Raw genomic sequence first — 19645 nt, forward strand, 5'->3', positions numbered from 1 at the left:
GAAGTCCTCCGCACCCACCCCCCATGCCAGCCACCGTGGACCCCAGCCAGGCTGGCTTCCTCTACCCCTGTCCCCTGCTCTTCCTTATCCCGCAAGGTTAATTCACGCTCCAGACTCCCTACCGTTACATCTAAAAGTACTAAAATTTGTATCTGTAAAAAGGGTATCAAAGTAACATCACCTCAATATCATTATTACATTTTTTTAAAACCCCAATAATTCCTTCACGCCAATTACCCTCTGGTACTGTTCAAATTTCTCCAGGCGTCACCTCATTTACTCTTTGTGGTTGGTTTGTTCCAGTCTGGACCCAAACAAATCTGTGCACAGGGCTTTGTGGGTGCGTGTCTCGGGGCTCTGTTTCCTTCCCTGTTTTTCCCTTGACATGGATTTGTTGAAGGAATTGGATCACTTGTCCTACAGAAGGTCCCCACATTCTGATTTTGCTGGTTGCTTTGCCATGGGATTGTCTGCCATGTTCCTCTGTCCCCACAGTTTCTAGAAATTGTGCTGCATGCTTCCCACTAGGCAGCCTTCCCCGTCTGCTGGCCTCTCCAGCCGGGAGGCGTCTTGTTACCGTGATCGGCTGACAGGTTGAGATGCCGCCAACCCGATCCAGCCATTACGAAGCTCCCCCTTGGCTTTCACCTAATGGGCCCACCAGCCGTTGATGGCGGATGCTCAGACCCATCCCTTCATCAGGCGCCGCTGACCTTTCGAAGGAGCAATTTGGGAGAGAGAGACAGAGAGATCTGAGTTTGAGCTCTGCTCTGTCACTTGGCTGGGTGGCCCCGGGGAAGTCCTTTCTCTATCCGGCACTCTATTTCGTTCATCTATAAATAAGGGAAACCGTACGCTAAGCGGCTGTTGAGGGGATTACAGGACGTGGTGGTGGCTAAGAAAAGTCATAGTACCGGGAGATTGAAAAGTGCTTGCAGAATTTCAGAGACAGACTCCCCCGTTTTGCTGATGAGGAAGCGTAAGAGGCAGAGAAGGAAAGTGACTTGCTCTGGGTCAGACAAGTTAAGGGACACGGTCAGGGTGGGATCCCCGGTCCCCTCACTGCCCATCCGGGGCGGCTGCCCATCATAGTGGGGAGCCAGGCTGCAGTTCCGTTCTCTACCGCTAGGGGCGCCCGCCCGCCTTGTCCCTTATTTCTTGACTCACCTGGCAAATACCAGGTGAGCCCTACCGGCGTCTGTGTTGTTTTTCGTCCTGGTGCTTAGAAAGATGTTAAAGGTGTTTTGTTTTTAACAAGCCAAGTCTTCAGAAAATGGGCTTTTTTGTGGCTTCACATAGTTTAAAATATCTATCTAAAGTAATATCTTTGCTTACAGTGAGGATGCCCTGCACGTTTTAGACCCACGCGCACCTGTCATTCAGGCCGCAGGGTAGACAAGGCTTGGCCACCAGCGAGGGCCCTGCCTCCATAGGATGCATGTTCACTAACGCAGGAGAGCTGAGTGCACGGAGGGTTGCCGATAAATCCTGGATTGGCTGATTGATTTGTTGTCTGCAGAGCTTCCCCTAAAGTGAGCACGGCTGTGTGTCATGTGCCGTCTGCGTCCTTTTGGCCACAGTCACAGGAGGGCACTGCCCACCTCACTAAGCATCCACCCATCGTGGTCTGTCTGTGCCTATCTATCTGAAAACGTTCACTGGGCACCAGCTTTGGACTCTGCTGTGTGTTAGGAATGAAACAGACCAAGTTCTGCCCCTCAAGGAACCTCAGTTCTTGGAGGAGGAGTGAACATTCGAGCAATTTTGAGGCAGGGCAGCCAGTCCCATGACGTAAGCAAGTGAGGGGCAGACTGCTTCGGGGCCACAGGAGATGGGCAACTAATTCTTTAGGGTCTTGGGGGAACATCTCCAAGATGACATCGAACTGGGTATTGAAGGATGCATAGGAGTTCACCAGGTCTGCACGTAGGGAGCGGGTGGCATCCAGGCCAGGAAGTGTGAAAAGGTTTGGCATGCTTAATTTGCTTAGCCCCTTTCCCCTCCGGGGGCATCTCTCCATTTAAGAATCTGAGTTTTAGAAAGACGGCAGCAGTCAGTGGGATGATCATTTTGTTCGACAGAGGACTTAGGAGGGCTTGGCTTTCCCCCAGCAGTGCTGCTCATCACTCCCTGCAGAGCCCTCCTCCTGGACAGTCCTCATTGGAGGACTGAAGAGCAGGGGGCTTTCTCCCTCCCTCCCCTGCCCCTACACCAGGGAGGCAGGGCCAGTGAGGAGCTGGGAGCTTCTGCCACGCCCCCACCCTCGACAGGACGCTGGTCTCTGTGTGGGACTTTTGCGATGGTGCCCGGGATTGTGAGGCCACGGGTTGCAAACTCAGATTCCTCGAGGAGCCAGGAGCTCTGGCTGACTGCAGATCATCTGCCTCATCCAAATGGGGCAGCCAGTCCTCAGCTCCGACTGGATGGTCGCCTTGTGAAAGGGGCAGCCCCGGCGGCTGGCCGTTCTGAGTTCTTAAGCTGAGCTGGAAGTCTTCATGAGCATGAGAGCTCCCTCAACATCTGAATGTTGGTGAACTAGTCATAACGGCTCCACGAGGTGAGGAGTAAGACAAAACCAATCTGCGAGCTGAATTTGGCCCATGGCTCACCAGCTTGCAGCCTCCGGTGTAGACAGCCCTGCAGACAGGACACTCGGTGTGGGGGTCCCGGGGCCCCCTGCCTCGGCCACAGGCCTGGTCTCCGTCCCCAGCGCTGGAGGCGAGCTCCACAGAGCCCCACGTGTGGTTCTGGCCGCTCTGCGGCCCCCAGCCGGGCAAGCTGGCCTCCAGACTGACACAGTCTGGAGTCCTCCTTGCTCCCTCCCTCCAAGGAGGTGCCACCCGGCTGGGCACAGGACTCGGGACCTTCTTCTGGCCTTCCTCCTCCTTCCTGGATTTTTTTGGGCTCCTGGTGGCACCCCCAGCCCACCGTGCTGCCCTGAGCTCTACTAGAGCGAGGGTGTGGGTGTCTCATGGGACAAGTCTTTACCCGAGGTCCTGCCCAGGCAGCCACCCGGCCTTGGGGCCCGATTGCTCAGTGCACTTGCCGGGGACACGGGGCCTGGGAGCTGGGGCCACGTGTAGGGCCAGGAGTGGCCTCTCCCTCGGCCAGTTGCAGCTGGGCCTCTCCCTGCCGGTCAGCCTGGATCCCGGCGGGATTAACTACCAGCTGGCGGCCTCTCTCACAGAGGAGCCTCCGCAGGGCTTTCTGGGCTAATCCCAGCTGCAGGGGGTTGGGGGGAGGCTGGGAGGCCTGACCTTCATCCCCGCACTGGTGACTTGGAGGACAAGCTGAACTGTTTCCGCCCCTTCAGGTCCTGGAGCTGCCGTGAGGGTGCCTGAGACGGGCCGTTTCTGAACCCCGTCCACGCAGAGGGGGGCTCTCAGAGACAGCTCACAGATGGGCAAGCTGAGGCCCAAGGGGCTGGTTTTCCCAGCCCTCCTCCACCCCGAGGGCGGCAAGCCCTGAGCCCGGTGCAGGGGGAGGCTGGGATGAGCTGGGCCTCTACCAGTCCACCTCTAACCCACGAACCCAGCTCCACGACCACAGGTACGGCCGAGGGGACCGGAGCTCAGACAGGTGCCCAGGCTCACTGCTATTCAGCAGCACCTTGGGGCTGCCGATCCGGCCCCTGGCCCCTGGCCCCTGGGGCCTGCTCCCTCCCCGACTCCCCACACTTCCCTCCCTGCAGGTCACCGACCCACGGGCTCAGGTCTCTCCGGGAGAGAAATAGGTCAGGGCTGACCACAAGGGCCAGCAAGAGGCAGCATGGCCCTGAGATGAGAGCGTGTCCTCTGGAGCCGGGCATGAATCCCGGCTCCGTCATTTCCTAGCTGTGTGACCTTAAGCAAGTTACTTAATGTCTCTGGGCTCCAGTGTCCCCACCTACAGAAGGGGGATAAGTGCCTCCCTCTCTGGGGCATCTGAAGGATGGAAGGAGCTAACAGAAGGACCTGGTAGAGCAGTCGGCCTGGAACACGGCGCAGCGCGTGCAATCAGCAGGAACAACCATGGGACAGGGGTGGCTGAGGCAGGACTCAGAGCGGGGCTCCGTGTGGCCCGGCTAGCTCCGAGCACACAGGCCAGATGCCATCGGCCGTCCTTCCTCCCAGCACACAGGGGTCTACCCCATCCTGTCCCGGAGCCTGCGGCAGGTGGCGGAGGGCAAGGACCCCACGGAGTGGCACGTACACACGTGTGGGCTGGCCAACATGTTCGCCTACCACACACTGGGCTACGAGGACCTGGACGAGCTGCAGAAGGAGCCGCAGCCTCTGATCTTCGTGATCGAGCTGTTGCAGGTGTGCCCTGGGGATGGGGCGGGCGGAGCGCTGTCCCAGCCTCAGGGAGCGTGCGGGGAGCCCCGCCTCGCTGGTCGCTGGGCGTCACCCGCTTTCTCTCTAGAGCACGAGAGGGCTCGTGAACCACAGCCATGTTTGTGGGGTGGTGGGAGAAGGTCCAGCCCGTGTGGGGACTCAGCTTATGGCCAAGGATGAGGTTCAGCCCAAGGGCTACATGGGGGAACAAATAAGAGGATTGTGTCACAAAAGGGCCTTTGTGGGCCTGCTAGGACAGTTGTGCGGTTTGTGCACTGCACAAGGGCCTCACCTCTGAGGTGCTCATTATAGACCTTGTAGATCTGAACTTTTCTGATGACAGTTTTCCAGCAGATGGCAGTAAAGTGTCTTGTTCTAGCCAAATGAGTATGGAGACAGTCTTCTGAATATTGGAAGTCAAGTGTTGACAAAGGGCTGTCTATTCCTAACTTGCACAAAGGTGCTCATTTAAGGCGGGGCCCCGTGGCTTCTGTCCCCTTTGTATATGGATGTGGCCAGCTGCGGGGACACAGGTTCCCGGGGTCCCCGCCTCACCCGCCTGCCGCTCTCGGGCCAGGTCGAGGCCCCGAGTGAGTACCAGAGGGAGACGTGGAGCCTGAACAACGAGGAGAAGATGCAGGTGGTGCCCCTCCTCCACGGGGAGGGGAACCGCCTCTTCAAGCTGGGCCGCTACGAGGAAGCCTCCAGCAAGTACCAGGAGGCCATCGTCTGCCTGAGGAACCTGCAGACCAAGGTAGGGGGCTGCCCACGGGGCCGGCGCAGGCCGGGGGGCAGGGTTAGGGTTAGCAGGGCGGCCCAGCTCACGGCAGGCAGGCGTGCCCCCCCACCCCTGCAGGAGAAGCCCTGGGAGGTGCAGTGGCTGAAGCTGGAGAAAATGACCAACACCCTGATCGTGAACTACTGTCAGTGTCTGCTGAAGAAGGAGGAGTACTACGAGGTGCTAGAGCATACCAGCGACATCCTGCGGCTCCACCCAGGTGCGCGCCCGGGGGGCGGGGGGCCGCACTCCGGCTGTGTGCCAGGAGCCAGGCACGGGGGTTCCCTGCACTCCTCACCTCCTTCGGTGCCGGGGACGGGGGCCTGGAGCCCGCAATGCAGGGAGCCTACGTAACCGGAGGGAAGTTATGGATTTAGGTTTGCTCCGCGGCCCTGGCAGGGTCCCCACAGGGAGGGGAGTAGGTCCTGCTGTGGCTGTTATCACCTCCATTTACAGCCGAGGAGGCGGCTCAGGGGGCACAGAGAGGTTAAGGATCATGGTCAAGGTTAAGAGTTTTGTGAGCTTCTGAGGCCGTGCCTCCAAGGGGCTCAGCTGGTGCAGTCTGATCCTCCCCTCAGGGATCGCAAAGGCCTACTACGTGCGGGCCCGGGCTCACGCGGAGGTGTGGAATGAGGCGGAGGCCAGGGCGGACCTCCAGAAAGTGCTGGAGCTGGAGCCATCCATGGGGAAGGCAGTGCGCAGGGAGCTGAGGCTTTTGGAAAATCGCATGGAGGAGAAGCGGGAGGAAGAGCGGCTCCGATGCCGGAACATGCTGGGCTAGGGTGCAGAATGGGCCTCCCCTGGCCTGCCCTGCCTCCCCTGCCTCCCCTGGCCTCCCCTGCCTGCCCTGCCTCCCCTGCCTCCCCTGCCTCCCCTGGCCTCCCCTGCCTGCCCTGCCTCCCCTGCCTGCCCTGCCTCCCTTGCCTCCCCTGGCCTCCCCTGCCTCCCCTGCCTCCCCTGGCCTCCCTGCCTCCCTGACCTCCCCTAGTCTCCCCAGCTTCCTCTGGCCTCCCTGGCCTCCCCTGCCTCCTCTGGCAACCCCTGGCCTCCCCTGTCTCCCCTGCCTGCCCTGCCTCCCCTGCCTCCCCTGGCCTCCCCTGCCTGCCCTGCCTCCCCTGCCTCCCCTGGCCTCCCCTGCCTCCCCTGCTTCCCTGGCCTCCCCGGCCTCCCCTGGCCTCCCCTGGCCTCCCTGCCTCCCTGACCTCCCCTAGTCTCCCCAGCTTCCTCTGGCCTCCCCTGGCCTCCCTGCCTCTCCTTGCCTCCCCTGGCAACCCCTGGCCTCCCCTGCTTCCTCTGACCTCCCTGGCCTCCCCTGCTTCCCTTGTCCTCCTTTGCCTCCCCTGCCTCTCCTTGGTTATTTTTGTAGCTTTATAGATTTCCTCTAGAACGCTCTCTCGAGTCCCCACCACTCTCTTCTGCGCAGGGCGACCGCTGGAACTTTACTTCGCCCTGTCTCCCCGCGGTTAACACACAGGCTCCGTCTGTAGCCAAAATTCTTTTGTGCTTTGTCCGAGGGCTGACTCTAAAAGGAAAAAACCAATAAACAGTGTAAGTTTCCCCACAGGCCCCACGTGGCACTGTGATCACAGTTCTTTTTCTATGGTTCCAAATCCACAGCCCCCAGGGCCACCAGAACGAGGCTGTTCCTGGTGGCGGCAGTGGCCACGCACGTTGTGCTGTTTTCTTTTCTCTCTCCTTCCCCCCTTCAGGCACCAGGAGTTTTGAGGTGTCAGTCCTCCCACCGCGGAGGAAAGAGGGTTGATGTTTGGCGGGCTCTGCTCACGGCTAAGGGCCACCCGGGAGGAAGGCCAGCAAGGCCCGAGGGGAGGAGGTCAGAGCAAGGGGACGCTGTGAGCTGGGGAAGCTGGCGTGGGACGGTCACCTGCCTCCCGACGGCCCTGCGAGGCTGGGCGAGCAGAGGTTCCAGTGTGGCTCAGAGGCAGATGCAGAGCCTGTCTGAGGACCAGGAGCTACGGCCTGAGGACTCCCACCCCCGTGGTCCTTCCCGTTTCCTGTGTGTGCCTTCCCTCCAGCTGTCCTCTTTTCTGGGGTCCCCGAGGACCTCCCCCCATCTGAAGTCCCCCCAGCAGGGCTGATGCCCGAATGTGTTCCATGACCCTGCCTGGTCCCCTGTGAGCATCTCCCCTCCCGATGCCCCAGGACCTTTGCAAGACCAAGAGAGAAGGGGGCAGGGTGGGGACACCGAGGGCGGTTCTGGTGTTAGTGCTCCAGGCAGGGATGGACCCGCGCAGCTGGAGACCCCTCCCCTCGTCACAGGGTCCACTGGGGTTCCTCCGGCCACACCATCCAGCGGATTAAGATCAGCCACATTTCCACTCACGTCTTTCTAGGTCCGCTCTCTCCCAGCCCCGCCGGCCCCCAGCCTTTCCGCCTGACTTTTTTTATGGTGGACACAAGGGTCCTGTGCCTGTGACAGCCTCAGGCATGAACGGCCTCTCCCCCTGGAGGCCCCGCTCTCTGAGCCTCCCTGCACTTCTCCCCGGTGATGTCTGCCCTGCCAGGCACGCTTCTTACCGGTGTGCGTGTGTGTGTGTGTGTGCATGAGAGAGAGAGAGAGAGAGAGAGCAGGCTCACCTCGTCCTATTGTTACTACCATCCAAAGGCCAAGGCGGGACAACAGGACACTGTTCAGGAACCATGGCATCTCATACCCCATCTGGCTAGTGCGGGGTGGGGGGGGCTGACCCGGGCCCCTACAGCACGCGGCCGCCCCACCCTGGCCTCTGGCCCCTACGCTGGCTTCCCCGCCATCTGCAGCTTCTGGAGGCCCCCAAACATCCGGGCCGGAGGCCCCCGTGTTCAAGCCGGTGGCAGACGCCTTCCCGCCTCTGTGCACCCCACAGGCGGCCATCGGGTCCCCCGGCCTGTCTGCGCCTCCGGCCTCCCTCCTGCCAGCACCCTTGTGAATGCGCTGGCCTGCTGGCCACCCAGCGTGGTCTCCCCGCGCAGCGCCCTTAGCTGGGTCACACGGCAGGTCCCTCTGCCTCAACAGGGGACCTGTTCACGGGTTCTGGGGATTAGGCCACGGGCATCTTTGGGGAAAGACGGTCTCCAGTCTCACCTGCACCGGATGGTCCAAGCGCGGGGGGCCGTAGTGAGCGCCTCGCCCGCGCGGTCTGGGGGGCCTCCTTCCCCGACCCTGCCCGCTGCGGGCGCCCCTGGAAGGTCAGGCAAAGCCTTGTCTTCGTGATGGCCACTGCCCGTGTGCAGGGCTCCTGACTTCAGGTCCTCGTCCGCCGAGAATCTGATGAGCAAAGACTCTCGCTCTGCCTCTCGCCTCCAATAAAGACCCCGTCGGAGGACGACTGGGGCCCCGGTCTCTCCCCAGCGGCCTCTGCGGACGGTGTCGATCTCGGGCGGGCGGTGCCCTCTGCCTGTTTGGGTGGGCGCCGTGCAGCTGTGAGGACAATGCCCGCCGCGGACGGGGGCTCAGGCGCATCGGCCGAGCTGGAGCATTTGTTCACGGGAAACATCTCAGTCCTCACACGCAAGGACCCTCAGAAGTGGTCAGCCCAAGCCCTTGTTTTGTGGATGGAGAAACTGAGGCTCGCAGACGAGGAGGGGCGTATCCGAGGTGGCTGCGGTAGTCATGGACAGAACCAGGGACGGGGACACTTGCCGACACTGACCGGGCGCCCCGGGAGGGAGGGAAGGAGGGCCCCGCACCCCGTCCCGCTCCAGTCCCACACACTACAAATTAGACTCCTTCCCGAGCTTCATATGAGCACGATCTGACAGTGTGTTCTCTTCTCTGATCTCTCACTGTGTTAGTGCGTAAGCCTAGTGTGTTCAAGCCGAGGCGCCCTCCTGGTGGCCTTTGCTGGCGGGCGTGGGTGGTGGGGCCCAGGGAGACAGACAACAGACCTATCATCACCATCGTTCGGTTGTGATGGGGCTCTGTGAAAGGCCACCGGGCTGCCCTTCACAGTTGTGCACGTTGTGCACTGCACAATCCAGGGGCCCCTGTTTACATCCTCGTCCTCTTAGGTACTTGTAGTCACCGCAAGTGCCCAGCAGATGGCAGGGAAGTGTCTCGAGGAAGGCACAGCTTTTCCTAATTTGCTCGGTTGCCATATTGGCTGCTGCTGGCCCTGCGTTTCCACACAGCGGGCCTGGAGAAGTCAGCGTGTGAGGGCAGGGCCTGATGATGTCCACATCTGACACTGGCCAGGGCCACACCGGGAGCGACTGCCGACCAGTGATGCCGGGGCCCCCGGGTCCGTGTCTCATCCAGCGGAAGCTCCTCCTGGCCGGGTGGCCGGGCTGGGGCGGTGGGTAAGCCCGGACGAGGGCGTGGTCACCCCTGCAGACTGGCCCCAGGGCACTGCTGGAGCCTGGGGTCCCCCCTGGGAACCCACGCGTGGCCGGGACTCCGGCACAGGACGCGGGCGGGCAGGCGTCTCTGCGGCTCTCCCGCTGTGACCTCCGACCTCCACTCCGTGCTCCCGCCGACCCACTGTACTTGGGGCTTCGGTAACCACGACCCCCTCGTTCTGGGGCTGGTGCGGGCCCCTGACAGCTGCGGTCTGGGGGGCCAGCCCCCACGGGTTCACTGCGTCCTGCCCGCACCTCCGGCAAGGCCCCTGGAGAAACTTTCCCCAAGGTCCCCACACGGACGGCGCTTTGGGACCCCGGCCGAACCCCAGCCGATGGGCTCGCTCGTTATTACGACTGCCCCGTGTGCCGGGGGCCCGGGGTCACCTCCTCACGCACCGGGGTCACACCCCAGCCGCCCCGGCCCCCCATGTGCGGCCTGCGAGCCCGTGTTTAGGCGCTTCTGGATTCGGGCTCTGGGCGAGCGCGAACTTCCTCAGCCCGCTTGAGCCCGGCAGCTCCGCCTGCGTGGGAGGAGGGATCTGTGGCCTCGGGCAGCCTCCTGCATATTTGTGCCCGTGTGAACGGCCCTTTCCGTATTCAATACCGCAAACGGCCGACCCCGAGTCTTCACCTCCTTCGCAGGGCTTTTCGGGACCCCTGTGGGGCATTGGGAGCAAGGAAAGTGACCCTGATCCGGAAACTTCGTATTCATCTGCTGACAGTTTTGCTTTTGTCTCCCAGACATGCCTCTTCTTTTCCCAGGACTTGGCATCTCCGGCTGCCCTACGGGCCGCCCTGCCGGTTCCTGGGCCCACATCCCCAGGCCCCAGCTCTGGGCTTGCAGACGCCCCCGAGTCCAAATGGGAGGAGGGAGGGGAGGCTTGCAGCGGCGGCAGCGGAGAAGAGGCCCCTCAGATCCCGTGAAGCCATCAGCCGTCTCTCCGACCGCTTCCTCCCCGCCACGCCTCGTTCCGGCTAATTTAAGATCAGCTGCCCGCAGTGGGAACCGATTTCTGGGGTTGTGCAGAAGCCAGCTTCCCAGGAAGGCTGCCGGAGGGGGGTGGCGGTTAGCTGGAGATTTAGGGACCAGCTCTCACGGGGTGGGCCACGGCGCAGGGCGAGCAGGTGGTCTCGGCGACTCCGGGGGCCATGAACGCGGCTCGGGAACCTGCCGCTGGGGTGGAGGGAAGCTTGTGTGACGCTAGACGGACGCCCGCGGGCCTGAGTCCGGCCTGTGGAGCGCAGTGGCAGAGCCGGGCCGCTCTGGGCATGGCCCCCCCCCCCCCCGCCTTCCTACGTGGCAGCCGACGGTGCCCTGTGTCCCGAGGGCGGAGGGCTGGACATGAGTCGCTTGTTGGAAGACGTCTGGGGGACAAACAGAGGGCTGGCCCTGGTGTCGGGGGCCGGGGGCCGGTAGCAGAAAGTGGTTGCTCGGGGTAGCCTCAGGCCACTCCATGACGACTCACGGGCGGCTCCGCGGGGTCGGTGCTCCCGAGCACTCCATGACCAGGCCCGCGATCTGTAGGGTCAAAGTCGTGCTCGAGGAGGACGATGCTTCCCTGGCGTGAGGTCGGACCGTGATGACGCGGGAGAACGGGAGTCCCCTCTGCAGTCAGACTCGCGTGCCGCTGGGTAATTCGGGTGCAGCCCTTGCGGGTGGAGGCAAAGCATCTGAGACCAGAACGTGGATACCTTCCTCCCGTTTACAAGAATCCACTTCTGTGCTCGTGGGAACTACTTAGAACATGCTTGGCTCCCTGCTTACCTGAGGCCAGGAGGCTCTTCCTTCTTGCGGGTTAGGCTCTGGACTGCAGTGAGGCCCTGTTGTGTGCGCTTAGGACGCCCTTCTGGAGCCTTCTGTCAAAACCTTTCCCATCGCTTGTCGGCGGCTGTGACCGAGGAGGTCCAGGGTTGTGCCCGGTGAGCACAGCCCCCACCCCCCTCTCCACCGCCCCCGCCCCAGTATGTGAGCTTCCACAGAAGCAGGTGTGAGGCCCTGTGGTCGGGGCCCAGCAGCAGGTCTGGAGCAGAGTGGGGACACATCCCGTCTTCAGCGATCACATCCCTGCCTGCGTGAGTCATTTCCTGAAAGGACTCAGGGCCCAGGGACTCAGAGCTGGCCGCACGGTGGTCAGCGGCTGTCCTCGCTGGAACGGGGGGCCCTTGTCAGCCGCTCCCTCCCTGCAGGGACGAGAATAGAAGTTTCGCAGGCCTGCCACGGGCGATGAGTTGATTCATGGGTTCATGACTGAGAGCTTGCTTACAACGTTCCAGGTCCTCGGGCCTGAGTGTAGGGAGGTGAGCGGGAGGCAGACTGTTTCCCGACCTCACTGGAGGTCCCAGTCCAGTGAGGGGCTTGCTCAGGCTCCTGCCTCGCGTGGCTTCCCTGGAGGAGAGGGTGGTCTTGTGCCGAATCAGAGGCGCAAGACACTGGCCACCCCTGAGTGCTGAGCGGCTCCGTTTCAGACTCAGGATGCACACGCTGGAGGGTGGCGGGGTGCGGAGCAGCTAGGCCTCGGAGCGGGGAGGGGGCGCCGGCCAGAGCGGGTCCCACGTGGGGTGCACATGTCTCAGCCGCACTTGCAGGCAGAGGGCGCCAGGGAATCAGAGGGGGAGGGGGAGGCGTGCACGTGTGTGTGTGTGCATGTGTGTGGGGATTATCATCATCCCGGTTTTCAGACGAGATGAGGAGGCTGAGGCTCTCGTCGGTGGGGGCAACCAAGTCAGCGACGAGGATGAGCACCGCCAACAGAACAGAGGTGCGGAGCCCTGCCCCCGGTCTGCCGTGCTGGGAAGGCCCCCGCGTGGGCGTGGAGGAGACGGGGTCCAAGCATACATAAGAGTCTGAGGTTTGCCCTGACCGTGCAGAGGAAGGGACAGGCTCTGGGGGGTTCGAACGCCCCCCATGCCTTTGCTCTCTGCATTTACCGTTCCAGGCGCTGGTCCCCATCTTGCTTTTCTTGGTTCACAGTGAATCCCTTTGCCGGGCTCCTGGATGAGGAGCTGGTCCGACAGCGTCTCTGTACCAGTGACAGCTCAAGGACCGGCCGCCGGAAACCCTCCTCCCCAGCTCCACGTCTGGGTCTGCCGCTGCCTTGGGGGCCGGGCCCCCACGGCTGAGGAGGAGTGAAATCAGCTGACCCTGACATGGGGAGATGACCCTGGAGTGTCTGGTGGGTCTTCAGAACCACGAGGGGCCTGCAGAGTGGAGGAGGGGACCAGAGAGAGGGACTCCACCAGACGCTGCCGGCCGGGAAGGTGGGGGAAGGGGCCACGCGTGCCGAGGGACGTGGATGCTCCCCAGAAGACGGACTCACCCCTAGAACCTCCTGGAAGGAACCCAGCCCTGCCAACATCTTGATTACAGCCCAGTGAGGCCCATTTTGGACGTCTGAACCCCAAGACTGTGAGATGGTAAATGTTGTGTTGTTTTAAGCCACTTCTTTTGTGGACATTTGTTACCACAGCTGGGGAGGACTAGCTGAGCACGGCGCTGTTTGTGTGGGGCTGGGTACCAGGTGGACGGTGTCAGGGACACAGGGACTGACTCTGGATGGAGAGGAACGTCCCTGAGCTCAGGATGGCTCAGCATCCGCGTTAGCTGCTGGATGGCGGAGGTCAGCAGCAGTGTCCAGGGCCTGGTCAGGGTGAGGGGATTGGCCTGAGCTTCTCCCAGGTGAGCCCCCCATTGGTCCCACGGCCTTGTAGACCAGAGACCTGGGTCTCCATGTCCACTCTTGTCTTTCCGTTGCTCAGTTGTCTCCCAAAGAATATTTTACCCCTTCGGTACGAGAGTCCCGGCTTTCAAACTATTCGAGACTGACACCCTCGGGGGAGCTGGGGAAGTCCTGTCCACGCTGCCAAGAACGGGGTCAATGACAGCAGCGAGGTCCCAAGTCCAGGACCCATTCTTTTAGGATGAAGATGGACGGGCGCCACTGCGTTTGGGAGGTCACGGGAGGTCTCGGGTGGTCTGCAGACACAGTTCTCCAGCAGGTATTCCTCAACATCATGAAGTCCTAATTCCCATGTAGCTTTGGCACAAAGACCCAGAAGCCGGCTATTTAGGATCTCTGCGAACCCACAGCATTCGGGGCATGAGAGTCTGAGGCACCAGACGGAAAGAGCGGCTTCGTGCCTGCGTCCCCAACCTCCCATCCTGCGAGCCCACCACAAGGAAAATAAAATTAGAATTACAATAATCTGCCAAACTTGCTCCCCCCCATCGCACTGTATGATTCCAGCTAATTTTATCATTTTTCCGATTGCCAATTTGAAAATACATCCACTCAGAAGGTTCACAAAGATCAGCTCTCGGTTTTCAGTTTCGGCTTCACCGGTGGGGTTTTCTTCCTGCAACCTTCAGCAGCTGCGTTAAAATCTACACGGGACAGAACCACTCATCCTGGTTTTAAGTAAAGAAAAAGTAAAATGAGAGAGTAAAACACAAACTATTGAAAGGGACACAGACGCTGGTCAACAGAACCGGGAGGAGGAGAGCCGTTGTGTGTTTTTACTGCGGCGAGATCGCTGAGTCACAGGTGTGTGTCTTTAAGGGAAAGAAGTGGTTTAAAACAATACACCCGAACCCACAGATCATCCTTCCATCGTAACGAGGGTGTAATTTGTAACAGCATTTTTTTTTTTAAAGATTTTATTTATTTATTTGAGAGAGAGGGAACACAAGCAGGGGGAGTGGGAGAGGGAGAAGCAGGCTTCCCGCCGAGCAGGGAGCCCGATGTGGGGCTCGATCCCAGGACCCCGGGACCATGACCTGAGCCGAAGGCAGACGCTTAACGACTGAGCCACCCAGGCGCCCCGTACCAGCATTTTCTATCAGACGGTTCGGGAGCGTTTTTTCTGTGGAACTGTCTGCTAGCTGAAACATTATCGCCTCGGAAAAGCACAGTATTACAGAAAAAAATAGTGCGTCTTTCAGGAATGCACGTCCTGGCGTGCGGCGTGTAGAGGAAAGAGCGAGTGTCCAAGTAAACACGTATCCAAGCATTGATTCCAGAGCAGCGGTGGGAACCACGCGTCCAGCAGGGGCGAGCAAGCGCCGTGGCCACGTGTCGCGTGGCGGTGATGCGTGGTCTGAGCCAAGCCCGAGCTCCTGCACTTCCTCCCCGGGGTCTGCACGGGGCGGCCGTGGGAAGGGGGTGGCGGCTGCATTCTTCCTGCTTCCCACCGCCTCCCTCAGCCACTGCCGCCGTGGTCCAAACCACCATGGGCTCCCACCCGGTGCTCAGGACGCGCCCCGTGCTGGGTCCCTGCGCGTCCACCGCTCTTCCCTGTTTCAGCAAGCAGGTGGAGTGATTCCGCGGCACGGTGGTTAGACCAGGTTGCTCCTGGGGTGTGAGCTCCTTCCCGGGTTCGGCTCCCTCCCGCACACAGGCGCGCCGGCGACCTGCCCGTCCTTGGGCATCTTCACACTGACTCTGCCTCGGTTTCCCCAGACGCCGCAGACCTCCTCCCTCACCCCGTCCAGGCCCCTCTCGGTCAGGCCTTCCCTGGCTGCTCTGGCTGGAGTGGAGCCCCCATCCTCCCCCAGCACCCCGTTCCCGCTTTACTTCCAGAGGCGGCCCAATTTCCGCTCTGGTGTGATTTCCTGCACTAGAAGGTAAACCCACAAAGGTGAGTTTATCTGCCGACCTCGCTGCCGTGTTCCCGGAGCTGAAAACGGTGCCCGACCCAAGGAAGGCACTGAGACGTAATTGTCCAGGGATGGACTGGCTTAGCGTTCTGTGCATCTACCAGAAATTCCTTCCAAACATCCGCGGGTTCCGTGCAGTCCCTCTTGGTGGTACTCCCCCGTGATCCATCAGCTTTTGATTTTCCCTCCGGTGACATTCCTTCCGTTCCTGCCTCACAGCGTCACTCAGGGACACCCCTTTGCCTCGCACTCCTTGTCTTCCGCACCTCCTAGGGCCCGTCTTTCTCTTTTTTCATTTGCTCCTTCATTTCAGGGACAGAGCGTCCTCCAGCGGGTTTCTGAGAAAAGGTGCGTGGCAGATGGAGATCACGCACGGCTGAGTGTATTTATTTTTCCTCCCCGCTCGACTGGTCGTGGGCTGGCTGAGAATTTGAGGCTGGGGGCCAGTTTGGGGGCTTCGCGCCACTCTCCCAGCGTCCTCCGGCGGCTATGACTCAGTCTTCTTGGGCTGCCACGAGGTAGCGCCACCGAACGGGGCCTTGCACAAAAGTCTTCTGTCTCCCACTTCTGGAGGCAGCAACTCCAAGACCATGGCGGGCTCCTTCTGGGGGCGGGGGGCCAATGCATTCCACACCTGTCTCCTTGCCCCTGGAGGTTTCTGGTGCTCCTTGGCCTTGCTCAGCTGTCATCACCCCGAAGTCTGTCCTCACCCTCACGTGGCATCTCCTTGTGCGCGGGCCCGTGTCCAGTTTTTACGAGGACATCTGTCCTGTTGGATTCGGGGCCCGCTCTGCTACAGCGTGACCTCATCTTAACTAGAGATGTCAGTATTGACCCTGTCCCCAAATCTCATCGCATTCGAGGTGTCACGGTGAGGACTTGCCCATATGGGTTTTGGGGGAATGTGGGTCAGCCTGGAGCGTACAGAGAGCCATTTTCATTCCTGAGCCTTTGGACGTGACTGCACGTGACTTCCCTCGGAAGCTTCTCAGGCCCTTCCTTACTCCTGACACTGGGAAATTGCCCGACGACACGCCTTGGCGGGTCCTTGGCTTCCGTTCTCGCGGGCCACCAGTAAGCCGTTCCGTCTGCAATGCTTGTCATCTGCTCTGTCGTGTTTCCCGCCCCCACCCCGCCCCGTTCCATCGGGCACTCGTCTCAGTTCCATGTTGGACCTCATGCACTGATATTCCAGACTTTATACTCTTGATTTCCTACTGACCGTGTCTTTTCTTGTCTTATTTTTTGGGGATATTTCTTCAACTTTATTTGCACAACTTTCCACTCGATTTTGTAATACTGCTATTCTAGTATTAATTTCTCAGAGCTCTTGTTTATGGTGGGGTCATCTCTGTTTTATGGAATTCTGTTCCAGTTTTGTGGGGAACAGTATATATATATATTTTTTATCTCCCCGAGGGTATTGATGGTAAGGTTTTTGAAATGTCCCTTTTGCTCCTGTATTAGCCTTATTTAATCAGAAGTCCCTGCTCGGTGTTTCTTACACCGGCGGTCGTCTCCAGGGTCTAGAGACCCTTGCTGGCCCAGCGCATTTTTAAGGTGAGACAGTGAAAGTTTGGTTGTGGTGTCCGCACTTGGGCTGAGCTGCTGGTGGGCGGGCGGGCGTGGGGGCTTCCCTGCAGGACAAGCGAGCAGAGGCCTGGCTGCTCCCGGGCTCCCGGCTTCAGCGGGTTACCCAGGGAGGAATACCCGGGCCTCATTTGGAGATCTGTATCTGCCGGCAGACCCTCAGCGTTCAGGATGCAGACGTTCACACCTGACCCTCTGCCTGCCCGGTGGCCCTGAGTGGGAGGCAAACCCACATGCCTGTGGCTGGAATGGCCGTAACTGCAGATTCTGCTCCTCCCCCTGCTCCTTCTATGTCCGGTGCGTCCGTGGGGCCTGGCGAGGTCGCTCCCCATTGCCAGCATCTGTGTTATCCCATCCCTCCCAGGCTGTTGTCGCTTTGACCCCACAGGTGCATCTCCGCTCCTGTCTGGCCCTCTCTGCCTCTCTGGATGGGCCAGACCAAGAGGACTGAAAAAGCCCTCTCCTCCAAGAAGCCCTCCAGGGTCCCCCCATCCCAGCCTCAGCCCACAGTCCACATCACTCTCGTGACACTTGCTTTTGATTTGCCCTGTGGCGGTTTGCGGCCTTGACCACCTCTCCCCATGCCAACCTCCCTCTCTGTGGGCCAGGCCTTGTCCCTTCTGAATCTCCAGTACCTCCCACAGCACCCAGCACACAGTAGGTACACAGTGACTAGACAGCTGAGTTTGGGACTGGACCTTGTTCATCTGTGGCTTAACACCAGGTGCCCCAGGGCGGTGTATGTAATTGTCATTTTCTTTGTGAATTCATTGTTTTGTTTCAGCGATGTTTTTCCAAAAATCTGCTCCTCCTTGGTGACAGCATGCCTCTCTGCAGAGGGGCGTGGGGCTCAGAGACCAGGCTCGTGGTGCAACCAGCATCTCCCAGCCCAGCCGTCCGAGCCCCACCTTCTCGCCACCACCTGCCTCAGCCAGGCAACTGTCTCCAAATCCAGCGGAGTCTTCCCTCCAGGGCTGAGCTGGACGGCCAAACGTGCCCCTGGGGTCAGACGGGTCTGAGCTTCCATCGTGGTTCTGCTACGCTGGCCCTCACCTCCCCAGGCTGCCATCCCTCGTCTGCAAAGGAGGAATAATAATGCTGCTGCTGCAGGCTGTGGCAGGGACCAGAGGAGGTCGTGCGTAGGGAGTGACTGGCACAGTGCGTGACCTGTGCAACTGTTCTGCTCACTAGCTACCGCACCTGGTCCTCTGCGGTCAGTTGAGGGTGGAGCACTGAGAACCACGCTTCCATAAACATTAGCTGTGAGGAAGATGAACCGTTAGCCACTGTGGTCTGTTCGTCCTTGTTTCTGCAGCCTGACCCCATGCCTTCATGGTTTTACCCCTGGCCGCCTACAGTCCCCCTTTATTGAGCACCCATATCCAGACAGCAGTGGAGTGAGCTCCCCGTCGCTGGAGATGTTCAAGAAGCTACCCGATGCCTTCAGGCCCTGGATGGGAGGAGTGAGGGCGGCGTGGTCAGGCTGGAGGCCCCGGGTCGCTTACCCAGGAACTTGGACGGTGAGCCGCGGGCGCCATGTTCTAGCATGCTGCTTGGCGGTGAAAATCCGAAATCTGCGGAGTTGAATCTGGAGAGAATTCCCCTCCTTGTTTGCTCTTTTAATCTCGCCTGTTGCCACGGGAACGGCAAGTGACTGCAATCACCACCTGTTTGTATAGCTAGCGCGCACCCATCCACGCGGCTTTCGAAAAATAATACAAATCTTGACTTTGGCCTGGCGCTCGTGACCTTTCAGAACAGACGCCCGCGAAGTCCCGTGGTCACCTCCTCCCTGGCGCGGGGGCTCCCATTTGGAAAGTCCCCCCAGCCCAGCTTCCCGCCCCTGACGGGACGGCTTCCTCCCACCCCCAGGCCCCCTCCCTCTCCAAGGATGCGCAAGGACCTGTGGGCACCCCCCACGCTCGTTCTCACCACGCTACCGCTACTCTGGAGCTCTGAGTCTGGGCACCTGCGGCGTTTCCGGGCTCTGGGCACCTGCGGGGAGTCGGCGGCCCTCCACCCGCCCTCCCCAGGGCCCCCGCTCTCTCTGCTGGGCCTCAATCCAGAGGCTGCCTGAGGGCCTCGCCCAGGCCTCCCTGCGGGCCTTTGCCTCCCCTCCGGGGGCTAAGGAGCCACTAAGGGAATGTGAAGATGTTGGCCTAATGCCCTGAGAAAATCGACTGCAGCACTTTCCTCGAGTAGGGAAGACTCCAGGGAGCTTCTGAGCCCACCCCTCCTGGGATGACTGGGAATAAAATGAGGGTGTGGGCGACTCGCCAGAGGCCATGGAACGGAGAGTGTCCCCCAGCCCCTGTCCCTGGATTTTCTGTAAACCCCATCCCTTTTGTGCCACGCCCCAGGGCACCTCATTTATAAACTTCACCAGATTACAGCTTCTGAGTGTTTGCAGTACGTACTGGGCTTGGATCACTCTTCTTCAGAGAAGATGCAAGGAGATGGGTACTTAGTGGTATGGTGTCCTCAGGGCTAGAGCCACAGGCCCGGGGAGGGGATGGCCCCCATAGATTCCAGACTCAGCCCTGGCCTCCAGGCCCTGGTGTGGCGCTGGGGGACCCGCCTCACCCCGTAGGCCCTGGCTGGGGTCTCCTGTAAGCTGGACGGACCGGAGCTGACCTTGTCCTTCGCGTCACTTGTGAGGGTCCCCACAAGCTGTGGGTGTGCCTGCCTTTCCTAAGGTGTGAAGAATCCTTGAGTTCCTGTTACAGAGTCCTAGAGTCAGACCTCGTGGCTGCAGGCAAGGCTGGAGTCCCCCTCCAGCCCCAACGCCTGCTGGAAAGACCTAATGTTTGCTCTCGTTTTGGGATGCAAATGATTCCCCTTGACTTTGCAGTAATCCGGGGGTCTCTGGCTTGGATTAAGGAACCTGTGGAGGATGAGAAGCCCCCAGGGTCCAGCTCTGAGGAGGGGTCGGGGTGCATTCTCCCATCCAGCCAATTCTGGGGGCTGTGT

The 19645-nt window shown here is 60.5% G+C and overlaps 1 protein-coding gene across 9 annotated transcripts in view; it reads left to right on the plus strand.

The window, feature by feature from the left end:
• AIPL1 (aryl hydrocarbon receptor interacting protein like 1) overlaps positions 1 to 19067 on the plus strand; it is a 31898-nt gene extending 12831 nt beyond the window's left edge. For 4 of the 9 annotated variants that reach the window (XM_064582622.1, XM_064582617.1, XM_064582621.1 and 1 more), the window contains 4 exons: positions 4113 to 4301; positions 4894 to 5070; positions 5151 to 5314; positions 17460 to 19067. In XM_064582622.1, the coding sequence (XP_064438692.1) occupies positions 4113 to 4301; positions 4894 to 5070; positions 5151 to 5314; positions 17460 to 17694 (765 nt within the window). In that variant the 3' untranslated portion in view covers positions 17695 to 19067. Of the gene's footprint in view, positions 1 to 4112; positions 4302 to 4893; positions 5071 to 5150; positions 5315 to 5672; positions 6021 to 12403; positions 17426 to 17459 lie in introns of those variants that run through there. The other 5 variants (XM_064582624.1, XM_064582619.1, XM_064582623.1 and 2 more) reach the window with 5 other exon arrangements.
• The last annotated feature ends 578 nt before the right edge of the window (positions 19068 to 19645 follow it).

Source organism: Mirounga angustirostris, unplaced genomic scaffold (assembly GCF_029215605.1).
Source record: "Mirounga angustirostris isolate CCGP_5_RB_7025 unplaced genomic scaffold, mMirAng1.0.hap1 SCAF_17, whole genome shotgun sequence".
NCBI lineage: Eukaryota > Metazoa > Chordata > Mammalia > Carnivora > Phocidae > Mirounga > Mirounga angustirostris.